At 32.4% G+C, this 17,897-nt stretch overlaps 1 protein-coding gene across 1 annotated transcript; it reads right to left on the bottom strand.

Annotated features, from left to right (window-relative positions):
• Window positions 1–1,266: 1,266 nt before the first annotated feature.
• On the bottom strand, window positions 1,267–17,602 carry LOC148627034 (serine--tRNA ligase, cytoplasmic-like). The gene is made up of 11 exons (XM_088565998.1): window positions 17,402–17,602; window positions 14,980–15,050; window positions 12,060–12,143; window positions 11,421–11,579; window positions 9,373–9,513; window positions 9,009–9,164; window positions 5,815–6,036; window positions 5,502–5,631; window positions 5,008–5,165; window positions 3,606–3,735; window positions 1,267–2,371 (listed from the first exon to the last, which is right to left on the bottom strand). The coding sequence occupies exons 1-11, from the start codon at window positions 17,535–17,537 to the stop codon at window positions 2,229–2,231; spliced, it is 1,530 nt and encodes a 509-aa protein (XP_088422124.1). The 5' UTR covers window positions 17,538–17,602; the 3' UTR covers window positions 1,267–2,228.
• Window positions 17,603–17,897: the final 295 nt, after the last annotated feature.

Raw genomic sequence — 17,897 nt, 5'->3', positions numbered from 1 at the left:
CACATACTGGAGTGAAATCGGGTGCTTCTGAAGTGTGAATATGCGCTGTTTCGCGGCAACCAACATATTGCAAGTGAGTAAAATCATGTGAAGCTAATTTGGTGGGTTGTAAATCCGTTAAGACTTGAAATCTAACTGGAGATATAATGTCTCGCCTTTGGGATATAAATTCCACACTGATAATCAAAGTGTGATATACTGTATTGATGTTATCAACAAAAAGCGAAAGACAATGTACATCCTCTTGTCACTCACGAAGTCATGAAATGGTATTTTCAATTAAGAAATATTTGCTTAAAAACTGAATAATAGTTCAGGAACATGCATACAATTATATTAAACGGGAAAATTGGTATAACCTGATTAACTTAACCTCACACATCTTTAGCTTATACGTTAAAAGCTTACGTTTCCATTTCATAGGTAAGAAAAAAAAAAGATATGTCGAAATAACATCGTATAACTCTATTGCTCATCGGCTTCCCTACTTTATGCCTCATCCGATTCTTTCTTTCATTAGAATGTCTATTCTCTAAGTTAGGTCACCACACACACATTTAAAAAGTTTAAAATATGATATTTAAAAATGCTAAAATTCTCCTATTTTTCCATTCTAAAATTAAGTTAATAAAAAAAAAGTACAAAATCGCTTCTCTACTTTTAATTGATTGGGAGATAAGATTTTTACAATTGACAGTTCATGTAAACTATCTTACCTATGACGGTAGAAGAATTTGGATCACTATTGTGATTTACTAGATATTCTGCTTCAAGATAATCAAGCAACATCTAGATAAGATTGTTTTTGATGGCAATAGCCTTATGTCAGATGAGCCAAAAAAAGTGGCTTGAGGTCATCATCTCTATCGAGTTTCAAAACATAAGCATCTATGGTTTCAGCGGAGTTGATCTTCGAATATTGGCCAATCAAAAGCTTTGATAGCCTCTGGCTGCTATTTTGTTAGATTAAATGGAACCAAATGTCGTTCCTATGCACAACCTCTCATTACATTGTACTTCATTTCTGCCAAGTTGTAAAATTGGACAAGGGATTTTCATGTAATTGAGCAAAATGTGAAAAGATTACACAGAACGGATGGCATAATCACACACAAACCTTTGGTCCAGGCGAACTAAAAATACATATATTAGTTGAATGTTGAACTTCTATGGACCCAGACTTTGAATACAGTTGTATTAGCCAATTTTTTCATCACGATCCCCGATTGAATGTAAGAAGAACATATCCAACAAAGGAAAGCTGTCTGTAGTTTGAATATCATTTATTTTCAGAGTTACAATAATTAAAATAAAGAACTTGTATTGCCTTGGAAAACACATTTCTGTGGTTATGCTACACAAAAAAGAGACACATTTTCACATTTTCAATGTGTGGCAATTGCACTTAAGAGAAAATTCAACATTTTCCCACAGTGGTGTATCTCATTCATTGTTTTAAATTTAAAAATAATGATACTAGTTTTCATGTTGCTGGAAACGCTGACAATTTAAAGGGAAACTGCTAGATACCAATTTCATCATTTATCTATTTATTGTTCACTTTGTCATAAAACAATGACTATCATTTTATCACTTTAAATTATCTCCTACTTCGGCTGAAATAGCCAATTTCTAAAACAGAAGCACTACCATGCCTTGAATAGGATCATGTCAAAATTTCCATGAGAATCAATATAGAAACAGTGGATATAATGTTTAAACATCATAACTACTATCAAATGGTCTATCAAGATACTTGTGAACAATACTTATCAATTATGTCAAAAAAAAAAAAAAAGAAAAATGTAAAGACATTACCAATTTTCTTGCCTAATTGATACAAAATTTCTTTTACTCTTCTACAAAAACGTTGAACATAAGTATATTCTTGAGATTTGCAGTTCTTTCTGATCAATTTTACAGCAGTTTTTCTAAATTTAGCTTAGCCTACACCATTACCAAAGCAGCACTGCTATTCATAGAGGGGCAAAAATGCTTTATATTGGAACATATGAATACCTAAAGGTTAACCAGAAAGAAAAAAATATTGACACAATGACCAAAAGGAATACTTCAGTGGAAAAAGTTCTAAAATGTTTTGACTGCTCCAACCAAATTCTGTGTATTTTAACAACACAAATCAGGATGACATTATCACAGTTGCACATGTAATGTTTTAAGTAATCTTTTAATAAAATAAATATAAAGCAATCTAATTGTCTTTCATGTTAGCTATCAATTTTCATATCTTGAACACCTTCCATCACTCCCCCTTTTTTCTTCTTTCCACCCTCTTTAGTCTTCTTTTGTTTTTTTGATTCATCTTGATCTATTGGTGCAGGTTTGACAAAAGGAATTTTTTCTTTCAGACCTGCAACATAAAACAACTTTCAGAATTAGAACAGTTTACAGACATATCTACTCCTTTAAAGCACCACTTCAACACTCAAGATCGGATCCAGAGATTTTTAAAAAGAGGTTTTCAGACCAATTATTTATTTTTACCCAAATTTTGCAACAAATTAGCAGTTTTCCAACAACCGGTAGAGAGAGTGAATAAAAAACAAAACAAAACAAATCCATACACAGTATAAAAAGAGCAACCTTCAGAGTAACGTATTGGAAGTATGTACATGTCCTGTACTTAAATGAAGGAGAATGACCTACCAGATTTCATAAACAACTAATGTGTAAAGCAAATATTCTTAAATCTCCAGCTGTCTAGAGCAAGATTTACATTTAATAATAGTCATTTAGCCTTCAGCATAAGGTAAAAATAATTAGCTTAGCATAGAATTTAACCCCTTGTTTAGCTAAATACTAGCTATTATTTCAATTTGACACATTATCACTGACATTTGGCATTAATTTAAGGGCATATCAATCTAACTTGAGAAGTGGATCATGCAAATAGCTTATACCCCGGTAATAACATTAATTGAACTCCATTTAGCTATATACATATATATATAGAAGGGTCTGAAAAATTCCCAACGATGTTAGAACTGTCAAATTTGCGAAGCAAATTTTTGGTCGTTCCCTCCGTGGGACTCAAACTCGTACCGCTGTGACATCTATGGCAACACCGCCTGCACTAAGTCCAGCGCCCTATACCACTCGGCCAGCTAGGCTATATAAAAAATATAGCTTTCGCTGGCCGGGTCATTCCTCCTCGTAGGATTAATCTAGGGCTGTAACTTAGTACACGATGTATGGTAGTACAGGACAGTTCATCTAGGTGTTATTATGTAGGATAGAGGATCAAATTAATGATGCATCTATATATATTTCGACGGATATTTTCAAATATCTTGTCATGTATGAGAGGTAGAAAAATATCTGTCAACAAGATCAAAGGAAAAATTACAGATTATTGATAAAATGGAGATTTGCTGATTATAAAAAAATGATAAAATATACCAAAAAAAAATATCAATAAAATATATTTAAAAAAATTCAATAACTGTAGTTAAAACATGTATCAATTTATCATTAGACATTTAAATGATGGAGTTGTGTTTAACCAGTATGACTATACTACTACATTTTCCCCCCAAATGTTAAGCAACCATTTTTAGTGTTAGAAATAACTATAATACATGTACCTTCAGGCATGTAATTCCGCAAAGCTTCAGGAACTATAACCCCATCTTCTACTTGGTTATTTTCTAAGATGGCACAAATAGTTCTTGTTGTTGCACACATTGTAGCATTCAACATGTGCACATATTCAGCCTGAAGGAAAAAAGGATTCTTTTTTAAAGGCAAGAATGAGGCAGGGATAACCTGTAAGAGGACAAAGAAGACAGCCCTCATCAACAGATATGTCACTTATCATAATTGGGTGACATCCTAGTATGTGTGCAGGCTGAGATGTCCCATATTAAGACACACTTTAAGTCTATCCCATATTTTAAACTTTCAAATTTGCAATTTCCACCCTGTAATAAAAACAGCAGATCATTTCCTGTCAGACTGAAATCAGACCCTCATTAGTTCTAAGGTCATAGGTCACTTATCAATTACCATTATGAGGGTTATTATTAAAACTTATTAAAACTAGAGATACTTTTAGAAAACACCCAAGGAAAGATAACTCTCACTTCACTTGGGCTGAAAACATGAAACATTTTCTTATGTTGGATTATTCCCCCTTGCAGGTATCGATAAAAAATTACCTATCTTCATGCATATCTACATAGAATACCAAATCTTCTCATAAAATGTCATTAGAATCCATGGATTAATTAAGGCGGAGTACTGCTCATAAGATGTTCACAAATAAACCTTAAGTGAGATGACCCCCTACTACAGAGATCTTTCTCTTTGCACATTATATAAAACCTCTAAACGAGATTATCTCTCCTTGTAAGTACCTGAAGACGAAGATAATAATTTTGCTTTAAGGAGGTACACATAAGGGACACAGCTCTTTCAAATCATTGGAACGTTTGTATTTATCATTTTACATCAATCTCATGTAAGAATCAAAGTGACTTGGACTGTTTCAAATGAAATCTTGAGTATGAATATGCTTAAATGTCCCTTGTTAATCACATGTAAATAGACAACCAACCCTGGTGTCATGTATTAATTAAGCCAATATAAGTAATACAAAATGTAATCACCTAATTGTAAATTCATTAATTTATGAAAATAGTGATGTGATAGATAATGACATCACAACAATTCAGGTGCTAATTATATACATATATCTGACAGAACAACAGAAAAACAGATAATCACTCAGAAAGTAGCAACCTCCAGAACCTAACATATAACCTTGATAATAAAATGACAGATAATTAGCTCACATAACTATGTATTACTATGCTTATACTATGTACTCCTCTACACAAATAAATCAAAGCATGCACATACTTAGCCAACCATAAATTTGAGTTAGTAATGATATTAAGATTAGGGTACAAATACATGTACAAATAGAAAGACACAGTGAAAGTGTTCTAGAACAAGAAAAAACAAATCATCAGAAACTAAACTTACCTCTTGATTCATTTTTTTCACTTGGCCATATCTGACCTTTAACCTCCTGGCTTGATAATCTAGACAATTTGAACACGAGACAAGTTCCCTAAATGCACCAGATCCAGGGAACCAGGCTTCAAGATCTAATTTCTTGGAAGCAGCATGATTCAATGCACCTACAATATTATTTGTTAATTGTTCAAGGCATATGATTTCTGGATTGAGTGGGATTTCTTTGTAATAATGTACCCAAACTAATTTCCATGCTTAGCACATGACAATAATACATTATCATTCTTAATTGTGGTTTAGTCTAAGAAACTGGCTTGTACAAAATTGTAGTGTGTAGAAAATGAAAAAAAACTGAAAGAATCATTTATCATGATAACACTAAACATAATAATATAAGAATATAACATAATTAAATAACATCACGCACCTCAATACTAACATATAAAAAACTTTAAACACACTGATTTCTAAAATTATTGACTGTTGAAATGAAGTACTACCTGAAACAATATTAACTATTCTATATGGTATTCCCAACTTTTTGTTGAATTCCTCAGCATTGTTTATCAACTCATCAAACAATTCCCAAGATTTGTTGTCATGTGGAGAAGTAAGAACAAACTGTTCAACCTGAAATCATAAGTTGTTCGAAGTATGGGGCAGTTTTCATTAAATTGACATTATCTAAGTACATGTATTTAATTGCAGAAAAAGGTCATTGACAACGTTTAGGATGAACAAAAACCAAAAAAAAAATATATGTGGTATAAGGGTACAATTCAACTATGGGATGTTAACTTAACATGAAAATACCTTTTCAAACTGATGAACTCTGAAGATTCCTCTGGTATCCCTTCCATGAGACCCAACTTCCTGTCTAAAACAGGTTGAGAAGCCTAAGTACTTAATAGGTAACTGTTCTGTGGGTATCCATTCATCTCGGTGGTATGCTGCTATAGGCTGCTCTGAGGTTGCTATCAGGTACTTTTCATCAATTGAGTTTTCTTCCTGTTTTTCACTTCCTTTTCCAACTACCTATTCATATAAACAAATTCAATTATATTCAATTATAAGGCCATGAAGGACAACACAAAGTAAGGCATCACCTCCCAATTTAATCACTCGATGACTTTGGTGATCAATGGTGTCACTAATTTGAATTAAAATGTGTGAAGTTTTGGGAAACCCACAAAGGATGTTGATTATCTAGTGTTTACAAAGAAATCAGACACTGCAGTATAAGGACTGGCCTTCAACAGAATAATGAATACATGTACAAAACTCTTTGATAATTCGCCCTATAGACTTCTCAAACTTAACTGTCACATTTTTCATTTATCAAAATTCTTCATAAACATTATCCACTTGCCACTGTCGTTTTTGATTCAACTGCTCAAAGGGAGGGAACTCAGTAGAAGGACAAACATTTTTGGACAATCAATTGCATTGTAGTAATGGTTAGATGTGAACAGTCCTATTTTATACATCCATAAATTCTGGAAATCCATGTTTATTCCTTGTAATTCCAATCCCAAATATTTTTAAATGAATTACTTTTTTCTCTCTCATTTAGTGAAATTGACACCTGAAATTGACATTGCAATGGTGACATCGTTGTCAATTTTAATAAAGTAAAAAGTGCCACTGACAGACATATTCTTTCAAAATTGTTGTTTTGAATATGTCATGTCAAAAATGAATGAAATAAAGAATACTGATTCTTTAATTGGTTTAATTTGTCAAAGCAAAAGAAGCCATGTTTGTTTACAACATAAACATGGAATTTACACTGTTGTAAAAACTGTCATTGCTGATTCCAAAGATGCTAAACAAATAGTCAATTGCATGAAAAAGACATATGCTAATTATGTTCAATAGTTGGAATTTTTATTTCATGAATAAAAATTTACTATCACTGTCACTAATAACAAATTGTGAAAATGAATCAAAAGATATTTGCACTTAAAATAAATAATATCAATCAACTTCTTAAAATTTCAAAGTCAAAGGCTTGAAAAGAACAAAAAAGATGAAACAATGTCATAATGCACTGAATTTGAAAAAAAAAACAGCAGTTTTGTAACCCTCTCCATATGATATGCCTACAAGTATTTTTCATTATGCAAAAATTAGGCATCATGCATGTAATGTGTTCAAATACATTTTAAGTCAGTAGCAATGTAGTTTCTTCATGTGAAGGAAAAAAACCTTAAAGATTGAGGATAAAGGGTAATAAAAAAATGACTGAATTGACCAACTGCAGAGGCTATAGCCAAAAAGAAAAAAATGACTGAACTGACCAACTGCAGAGGCTATTGCCAAAAAGAAAAGTTTGTATAATAAATGGCAATATCAAGATAAAAACCAGAAAGTTGGAAACCAACTGAAATGGTTCTGACTTGGGGATAATATTACTCTACTTTTGACAAGTTCCCTTTTAGCCCCTTATTTCCAAAGAAGGCAAAAACCTCCAAAAACTACAGGGCCCTCTGCCGTATCCCTAGAATCAATATGTTAAAATTTCAAAAAAGATCTGATAAGTTTTACTCATGTTTTGTATATAAACTCAAGTTAACAGACGCAAACAACAACAACAGCAGGGTGACATATGTACCAGTATACGGTAAACAAAAGGCTCCCAGGAGGCTGAATCGCTCACCTGATTATTTTATTCAAGGGCGATAATTTTAACAAGGAGTTGTCCAAAACTTTAGACTATAAAAAGACTTTGGTAGGACTTATCATAAGGATCATTTCAGCAAAAGGAAGTTTCTTTGTATCTATTACAGTTTTCAAGATATTGGCTGATCACTGTAAATAAAAGAAAACCTTCTTTTTTTCATCTTTCAAGGGCAATAAGTCTTACAAGGAGTCATTTGACAGCTTTGATCTCTTGGAGACTTTTGTAGGCCTTATAATAAGGATCTGTTCAGCAATTGAAAGAATTTGGCTAAACTTAAAATTAGTAGATGCAATAAGCGAAAAACTACAGTCTGACCCCTATGTTCTATTTTTGGTAACAACAGCCATGTTTTTTGGCGGATCAAAAATCCCCACCCAGTTCTATGCAGGTTACCCTTAGGGACATTCATACCAAGTTTGGTTCCAATTGGTCCAGTAATGTCAGAGGAGGTTTTTGAAAGAAATAACATTAAAATTAGCAAAAAAAAAAAAAAACCCGTCAAAAAAGGGCAATAACTCTTAACATGGCTTCACAAATTTACAAGAAAATTTTACCACAGATAGATCTTAACATGTTAAACACTATAACCCCATGTCATAATTTGGCTAAACCTAACGGTTTTCGAGATATATGTAAAAAAAACTACTCTCTGACCCCTATGTTCTATTTTTAGTACCAAATTAGGTTCTTATTGGACCAGTAGTTTCAGAGTAGAAGAGTTTTGAAAAAATTGTTAATGACGATGATGGACGACGACGGACGCCAAGTAATGGCAATAGCTCATGTGAGCTAAAAATCTACAATCTTAGTTTTATAGACCAGTCTTAAATGTAATTTTATCTTAAAGTACATGCAATGTTTGTGGGATGTATACACCAGAAAATATCATTAACATTTTACAACAATTAAATGCAAAATGATGACACAGTCAAAAATATGAACAAGGCCTGGGTTTCATAAAAAAAATTTCAAGTTGAGAATTTCCTGTGTTTTTCCTCAAATCTTCAAGTGGTCTAATTGGTCAAAATTTAAGTTAAGGAAGGATTTGAGGAAAATCTCAATTAAATATGAAACCAGACCCAGAAACTTAACTCAGGATAAAGAGAAATTTTAAAATGTTCCAAATGAAATTTCAAGAAAACTCATAAAAGTAATGAAACATTTCCTGGGAAGATTATTACACTACATTTTTATCATGTTTTCAAAAATTGTTGGAACAGTATTTTGATACAAATTTAAGGAGACAAATTTCCTGCCAATAGGATTCTTTTTCATACTGAAGTAATATTTGTTACTATGTAATGCATCTACTTATGATACTTACCTTGTAGAGCTCATCATCAAATTGTGCTAACTGTGCTACCTCCTGCATCACCTCTTTCCTCATGAAGAATGGGGTATACAGAGGTGTGTATCCTTTACTGTGTAACATATTCATTGCTAAATTTATCAAAGCTTGCTCCAAAAATACAAGTGGTCCCTGAAAATAAACATACTTAGTATAGTATTAAGGACACATGATTATACATTACAAAATTGTTCACTCAAAACAAACCTCTGTGCTCATTCATGATTTTCTCCAAAATGAAAGCAATTAAACCATAAGACATTTCCCAAATCTGTAACAAGAAGGATGAAGTATTAAAATTAAAGCTTAAACATCTAAAACTGTTTACATTTGTACAAACCTTCAGATAATATCCTCTACCACCTGATGTGACAGCTCCTCTTTCACCATCATATCCATCCACCATCACGACCAGGTCAACATGGGAGTATTTCTTCCTGGTTTCACAGTCACCAAATGTTCTTTCTACACCATTCTCATCCTGAAACATTCATACACATAATGCAAATACATTTAAGTGTCAGTCCCTGTCAGAATCAGGCAGTCTATGAAACATGGTATGGGAAAAAAACCCCATCATTTTGATAGTGTAATTTGACTATTTGCACAATCAGAATCAAGGGGAACACATAAGATTTTCCACATTATGTTGGACCATTGAGTTACAATTTAATTGAAATGCACTGCAGGGCAGATAACTCTGCCCAAAAAATTTCTGCAAAAAACCAGTGATTTAGAGATCAAATAATGATCTTTTTTTCAAATAGAGAAAGTATCCTTCAGTGATATTAAACTGTCAGATCGGTGGGGTTTTGACATGCATGTTTCTGATTTTTCCCATTTTGCCTAATTCTTACACACACAACTGTTAAAGAACTCAGCAGTTATAAAATACAGATACAGTTGCATCATCATTTTGTAACGATGTAACATTTCAAATAAATTTGAAACTGTTAAGCTATCTTGAACTGTAAAAGGATAGCAACATTTTACAGCATATTAACTAAAAAAAATAAAACTTGATGGAGACAATGGCTACTAGTGAGAATAGATACACCCACCAAATCTTAAATAAATGGTGAAAATAAAAACTAAATTGTTGTTGCTGAAGCCCAAAATTAAATCTAAAAATATGGCACACCTATACCTTGTGTCATAATATCAAGTGGCTGTGTCAAGTAGTTGCAGAGAAATGGATGAATTGATAGATGGTTCGAAAAAAGAGACAAACAATGATAAAACAGTAATATCCCCTTTTCCTTCAGAGCAGGGGTAAAAAGTAAAATTGTTGTTTATACATACTGAAAGACCATCTTACATGCAACAAAGACCATGGTCTCGTAAGCCCAATTTAGAAGGGCACCATGCTCTTCTTTCCCTTGGCCGTGGTTTTCTGTCCTTTTAACTTGACCAAAAATGCCCATCATTTTGTTGATTAGAAGAGCCATAAATCTGACAAAAGGTGTGAATTACTGTCTTAACAGGTACAGGAAACTTTTTATGACAGGTAGATAATCATCTGATCAGGGTTATCTGATGATGAATGGATCCCAATTGGATCTATTGCAATTTTGATTTTTACAAACACTGAAACAGCCAATCATTTGTTTAATAATGATAGTTTCTACTCCAAATTAATTAAACAAATATTGTCAATTTAACTGGTCTAAATTCTGTGAAACCACATGTGTAAACAATAATAAAATTACACATGTTTATCAAATTATCAGTTACCTCCCTTACAATTTTCAATTTTTCTGCATTTTCAACAGTACAGTATATTTACCAAAAGTTGTATTGCAATAGCTCTGAAAAATTCTATTCCATTGTGGAAATTTGGTAGCAGCAGTCTGGATCATTTGATATATTTCCTGAAACACTTTGCTTAACAGTATGCAGTAAAGGTAATGAACACAAACAGGATAAAGTTATCTAATGATATCTGATTTTTATATTTAATGTTTTCTTATGTCCACAAGCAGTGGGAAATGCATTGTTTACATTATGAGTATGAAAAAATTGGGGAAAAAATCTCAAATACAAAATGTGGAAACAATGACAAACAACATGAAAAAAATCTATGGTACATTGCAAAAAAGTGCCCTTCTCAAACTTAAGAAAGTGCCTTTTCCTCCACTGGTGTCTTAGGAAAAAGTGTGACATATTTACAACAGATAGACAGATATTAATATACAATATAACCTGACAAACATGGACATTAATAAATGTTTAAAATGATATATCATCCTTCTTAATTGAATTTCACAACATCAAACAAATTGGCCTACAAAAATGTGTCGGCAAAGCAGCAAAACACAACAGCCAGAACAAAAACTGATTAATTTTTTTAACAACAGCAATACTCCTTTGGAAGTTGAGAACACTTACCTCATCATTACTGACAATACATGAACTGTGAAGATGATTCCCTATTTCTCTCAATGCATCATTCCTTGTTGACTCATGCATTGTTACTTCCTCATCATTCTTCTTCATCATATCATCAATAACGACACGTATCTGTTTTATTTGTGTTACTGTGAATTTCTGCAAAATAGATTTCCATCTTAACTTTTCACACTTTGCATCAAACCATAATACTCCCACACAACTTTACTGAAAGTTTGCATTGGGCCATCAGGCTGTTTGCCTAACTTTGCACCAGCCTTTCAAACCAGCTGTTTGCATAACTCAAAGACGTCTATCAAAGAAAAGCATATCAAGAATGTTAGTACAGTTGATATTTTGCTTGATTTGTAAACTACCTGCATGAATACTGGGTACTAGTAAATATGAAAAAAAATACATATATACCTTCAATAATTCATAGAGAAAAAAGCATTTACAGCATTTTCACCCCTTTTTTCTGTCCTTATTTGATTAGAAATCAAATTTAAAATTACCTTGACCTCAACAGCAGTCCAGTTTTTCTTAACTTAGATTTTATCTGCAGTCCAGTTTGCAATTATTTGATCACAACAAGATTTCCCTTACACTGACCTCCTCAGCAGTTTAGTTTTTCCTTACCTTGACCTCCTCAGCTGTCAAATTTTCAATGCTTTGTTCAATACCATCAGGAAGTGTGGACTCATCGCCTTGCGGTTCTTTGTTCTAAAATTGAACAAAAATTAAAGTTATTTTTGTTTAAAACATATGTTTCCCCCCTGTCCCACGAACTGTTCTGAGCAAAATGAAAGCTATGTAGGTAAAGAAATGTTTCCCAATTTTAGATTATTTTCAGTATGAATTTCTATCGGTAAGCTATATTATAATATACCGTAGTTCCTGGATATTGTAAAGGCCTCTTAACAATTTTTATATAATAACACTGAATTTTTTTAAGGAAGTTGCGCTGACAAGGTAATTCATGAGGATTTTTGGTAAATTTCTAAGTTAGGGAATCAAAATATTCAGGCAATATGCTTAACTAAACATGATGTTCTTGCTACATACCATGTTTCATAAAATTTAGTTCAATAGTTTCAGAGAAATTGCACTGACAATGTAATTTATGAGGATTTTTGGAAAAGGAGTAAGTTTGGTCAGGACCCATTTTAGCCTCTTAATTTGGGCATTTTTGAAAATTTGATTAAAGTGGATTTCTAGGTAGTAGTAGAATAGTAAAATGGTCACAACACTGAATGAAGATGTTTTTGTACAGATTAATGACGTTATTCAAGAAGTAGCAGTATGCATTTATGTAACTTTTACAAAAACCTTTAACTTTTAACATTTCTGCAATTTTTAAGATGGTTTTTGTGTGGAATGGATGTGGCCACATTTCTGTTGACTCAAGATATTTTTACAGGAGTTGTAACTGACAATTATACACAAAATATATGAAGCACGAGAGTCAACACATATATGATCAGTATTTAAACAGTGAATAACTGCACAAAATTTTGTGTTTTCCAGCCTTTTTAACAGATATTCCCATTCTCAGCCAAGTTTGAAGGGCATATATAACAACATTAAATTTTCTTCATGTAGACTCTGTTTTTGAGGCCAAATTTTGCCCTGACTGAACCAACTTCTTTCTAAATTCACAGGGGCATGACTCCTACAAAAATTAGGGGACCAAAATTTCCTGGTAATATGCACAACTACTTATGATGCGCTTGCTACATACCAAGTTTCGTAAAATTTGGTTAAGTCGTTTCAGAGGAGTTGCGCTGACAAGATAATTTATGAGGATGTTTGGAATTTTTAATTTTTTTTCTCAGTTCAAAGGAGTATAACTCCTACAAAAATTAGGGGATCAAAATTTCCTGGTAAAAATCACAACTAAATATGATGTTCTTGCATCATACCATGTTCGTAAAATTCCGTTAAATAGTTTCAGAGGAGTTGTGCTGACAAGGTTATTTGTGAGGAGTTCAAAGGGGCATAACTCCTACACAAATTTGGGGGTCAGAATTTCCTGGTAACATGCAAGACTACATATAATGTGTATGCTACATACCAAGTTTCATAAAATTCGGTTCAGTAGTTTGAGAGGAGTTGCACTGACAAAATTTGTGACGGACAGAAGACAAGCTGAAAACAATATGTCTACCCACCAAAATAGGGGAGACATAACTGTAAGGTATGATACTACAGTAAATAAATATTATTGGCAATTTTTAAAATATTTTTCTTTGTTGCAACAGCTGAATATTTTGTCTAATTTTTTGTGATACTAAAAAATAATGGTAATTGCTGTGACTACTTCATAAGATGCTGTGTTGTCACCAATAATAACATCAATTAAGAATATATTGATATTAAGTATCACCATGACAACATCTGGTTCTTTCTGGCTTCCTTAGATACTTGTCAGTGACTTTGACTAACCCTGAAAGTTGTTCAATATAAGACACATAGTCATTTTAGTCTAACTTCTGGTCAATTCAAATTCAATAAATTTATGCAAATTATTTGTCTTGAAATAAAGCCAAGGGCAAACTCAAAGCCCTCTTACTTAAAAACCTTCTGGATAACTGTGTCTGTAAGTTGGAGCATTTTAAGGCTTTTGATTAAGTCTGTCAATAAAAACAATTCCTGTCAATTACACTTTCATTCTGACATTGATTGTCTTGAATTATCTTCTCTTCCCCCCAAAAAATAACCTCTTATGTCAAGAGTTGACTGTATTCATTTACTAGAACAACGAAATAGTACCAAAGACAAAACCATTTTGGTCTATACTACCTTTGGTTTAGTTATTGAGAGGGCTTTTTAAAAATACATCACACATTTTTCCTGTTTATTTTTCCATATCTTAACAGCAAGCTGAATACAGTGGGCGCAAGGAGGATTTTAATTTCTCGACTAAACGTGGTTGAGAAAAATTGCATTCTCAACGCTCTCTGCATGTCCCATCACCGGTTGAGACTAATTTACCAATTCGCAAATTTTGTGTAGACATACAATGTATTTTGTTATTAACATGATTCAAATTCTTTAATGCCAAACTTAAATGAAAAACAGTATCAAGATAATAATAAATAATTCAGTGAACATATATGTAATTTAGAATTGTGGTGTTTATTTTTAACTACTCATGTATTTAAGTATGATAAAAACCATGCAAACTTTTCCTAACTACATGTACAAAACTATCAGTAAGGAATTAAAATTCAGCTTATTCTCCACTCCACTCTCTATTTGTATCATTTGCTTTATATCATCAAAAATATATTTAAAATTCTGGTAAAACAATTCTTATTTCAAGTACAAAAAACATAATTTAATATTGTTGAACTGGATTAGTTGAGTCAGAAAATAGTCAATTTTACTCCACAGCATTTGTCTTGTACAGCAAAAGAATTAAAACTTCAGCATTGTAATCACAAATAAAGATTGTCAAGGAAAATCATCCATTTTAAAATATTAGATGTATCAAAATCTGTCAGACCTACTAAATTTGACTTGATATTCACCAGAAATCAGTGTTTTTTTAACTTACCTTCATTTTTTCTCCTATCACCTTACTACATATCTTCTTCTTCTGGTTAAGTAAGTCAGCAAAAAATCTTGCTGGAAAATTGAAACATGCAATTCGTTATTGTATATTATTATTGAAAAAATTAATTACTGACAAGAAGGAATAAGGGTATATGATAAATGTGTGTATTGACAGTTTGCTTAACCACAATAACAAAAACTTGGTAAAGTGGCATTAAGACAGTTTGTACATCTATGTTTGGTGAAGCTTAATCAGACAATACATGTAGTGACAGCCTGATCTGATAACCACCATACTTTAATTTCCATCACTGAATCCTGGAACAGATCTCTAAACAAGTTGTCATTATTTATTTACAAGTACTAATCCAGTTCATACTTCAAATTTCTCTTAAAATACTCTTCATTAAATAAACAAATGAAATGATTAGAGTGGGTGTCTTTAGTTTTCTAAATGACATCTGATCAATACTGAACATGTGACAAGTGGACCAAGAATCAATCAAACCAAAAATCTCTTAAAATAGAGGTTCTTAAAATGAACTTACATGTAGGCTTTCGTGTAAACTTTTTTTTCCAGATTTCACCTGTGTCATAACCTTATTGTTTCAATCGATAAAAGCTTATTTTATTTTAATTCAGTTGGCATGATGACTCACTTGTGACCACATATATGTACAACACATTACAGAGCCAAAGTGCTACATGTACATGTATACATTAGCTAGCACTGTGAAGTGATGTGAGCTCTACAGTTATTACAAGCACTATCTTAATTTTCCTTAAGGTTCCCCAATATACTAATGAAAAAAAGTCATGACCTGGAAGTTACAAAAACTGTCTTTACAGAGTAAAATCATCATTTCCTTAAAACAAACAAATAAAAAAATATATGTTAAGATAATAAAAATATACAGGTTAAGATTACGTTTCAGTAAAAATAACTATCTTTTCTGATAGTTTTTACTTACTAAAAAAAAGGGAATATGATGTTTTTAAAAAGTTCAGGAAAAATGTGGATGTACATTGTATGTATGTGTATCTCTGCTGTTCCGCTGTTGCTGTTGTCAAGAACCTATCCCGCCCCGGAAAAAATATAACTGTGATTGTATTATCCAAATAGAAGCATAAATTTTCTAAGATTGGAAAGGCAGTTGTTTTCTTTCTTGGAATTTGCAGCTGTCAGTTGCGTCTGAGTTTTGTTTACCTCACATAATATGTGTAAATTACTCCCAACATCCTTGGAGAACAGTAACATTTCCAGTATCTGTACAAATTTATCTGACCCAGTAAAACTGAAAAGGACGTTGCTAGAGATGCCCTTAAGGGTTAAAAATTTATATAGTATGGGGAAGTGCTACATTCATCAACCATTTTGAAAGTGTTGGGAAAAGGAAAGGTTAGGATCTTCTCTGAAAAAACAAAACAAAAACAATAAATTTTCAAATTTTTGGAAAAACAATTTTGTTTTACTCATGCATTGAAAAAAAAATCCACATCATTAAACAAGGCTGATTTTCAAATAAAAATATTATAATTTCACTTGCTGCTGAAGTATGAAAAAAAATTTATTGCACTTAAGAAACAAAAATTCTCATCCGACCCCATGCCTTTGAGCCAAAGGAGTTTGAATGTCCTTTACTATTCTTACGAGTCTCGCAATGACGGCACAAGTATGGTAAAGCTCATGAAGCCAGCTGAGAGGCAATGCTTACTCCATATTATCCTGATACAAAACAATTACTAATGATTTTGTGCGTCACCTTAAAACATACTGGGATCTGTATCCCCTCCATAACAGTTTATATAAATTCCTGTTCAGATGTACCTGAACAATAGTTGTTTTTCATAAGCAAGCCATTTTAACAAGTTTTTCAACACCTGACAACCTGGTTGGCAGTTGCATTAGGGAAAGGGAAAAAATAACAATTTTTCTTGGAAACAAAACTATTTTCACTTATTATTTACCTAAATGGTTAGAAATAAGTTATTCAAAAGTATCCAAGTACTTACCACAACTCTATTAAATTGAATACTTAAATTTTAAGTCCACTGCTGTCCATTGCTCCAATTTGACAGTAAATCAGTCTGTCGTATGACAAATTTGTAGAAAGTTACATGTACTTCCCTTTGTTTAAAATTCTAAGAAACGAAGCCATAGTAAGGAATATGAAAAAGGACTTTAGTTTTCTCTTTCCTCAAACTGGGAATCATGTACATGTAAACTGTAGACTGAAGTTGTTAATTTCCTTTGATTGCATCATTTCTTATGTTTTGACATAATGTGCCAATTTTGCAATTTTTCTGTTTGATCAGAAGGAGAAGTGACTTATTAGCATTTAACAGTTTTCGTGTTATTTCTTAATAAAGTTCTAGACCATGTAGCTACACGTAAGACAATCTTACAGCTGTAGCTAGTTTACCTTTCCTCCACTGTTTATCATGTTCCACGACTTTGTCCACTAATGTAACGTCTTTAAATCGTTTGGCTTGATTTTCTCTTATCTTCGCCGGATCCCCACCCTTGTCAGCTCGGAATAGTTCAATGTCTAATACCATTTTTACGAATAAGTTAGCTGTCAAATTTTGACGAACCGGTCGGTCAACGTGGGACTAATTTAATCAGCTTTGAGCTTCAATGGCTGTCAAATTTTGTTTCACTTTAAACACTTCAGAGATGCTGATGCAATTTCTATTTAGACTGGTTTTTTAATTTGAAAATAAACGTAAATAAGAGCATATTAAACAGCAAACCAGTCGTTAAATTTGCATTTGAACAAGGCATGTGCTACGTATATTTTTTATTTTCTAGTAATACATAAAAATAACAGCTATGGTAATAGGATACACGAATCACAAAAGGGTCCCATAAAAAATAATTCGCACATGGGCGATATAATTCAATTCAACAAAGTATTA

The sequence above is a fragment of the Perna viridis genome, chromosome 1 (assembly GCF_037379345.1).
Source record: "Perna viridis isolate PV_CMFRI_1.1 ecotype Kerala chromosome 1, ASM3737934v1, whole genome shotgun sequence".
In the NCBI taxonomy this organism is placed as follows: domain Eukaryota; kingdom Metazoa; phylum Mollusca; class Bivalvia; order Mytilida; family Mytilidae; genus Perna; species Perna viridis.
This window is presented reverse-complemented; position numbering and strand designations above follow the sequence as displayed.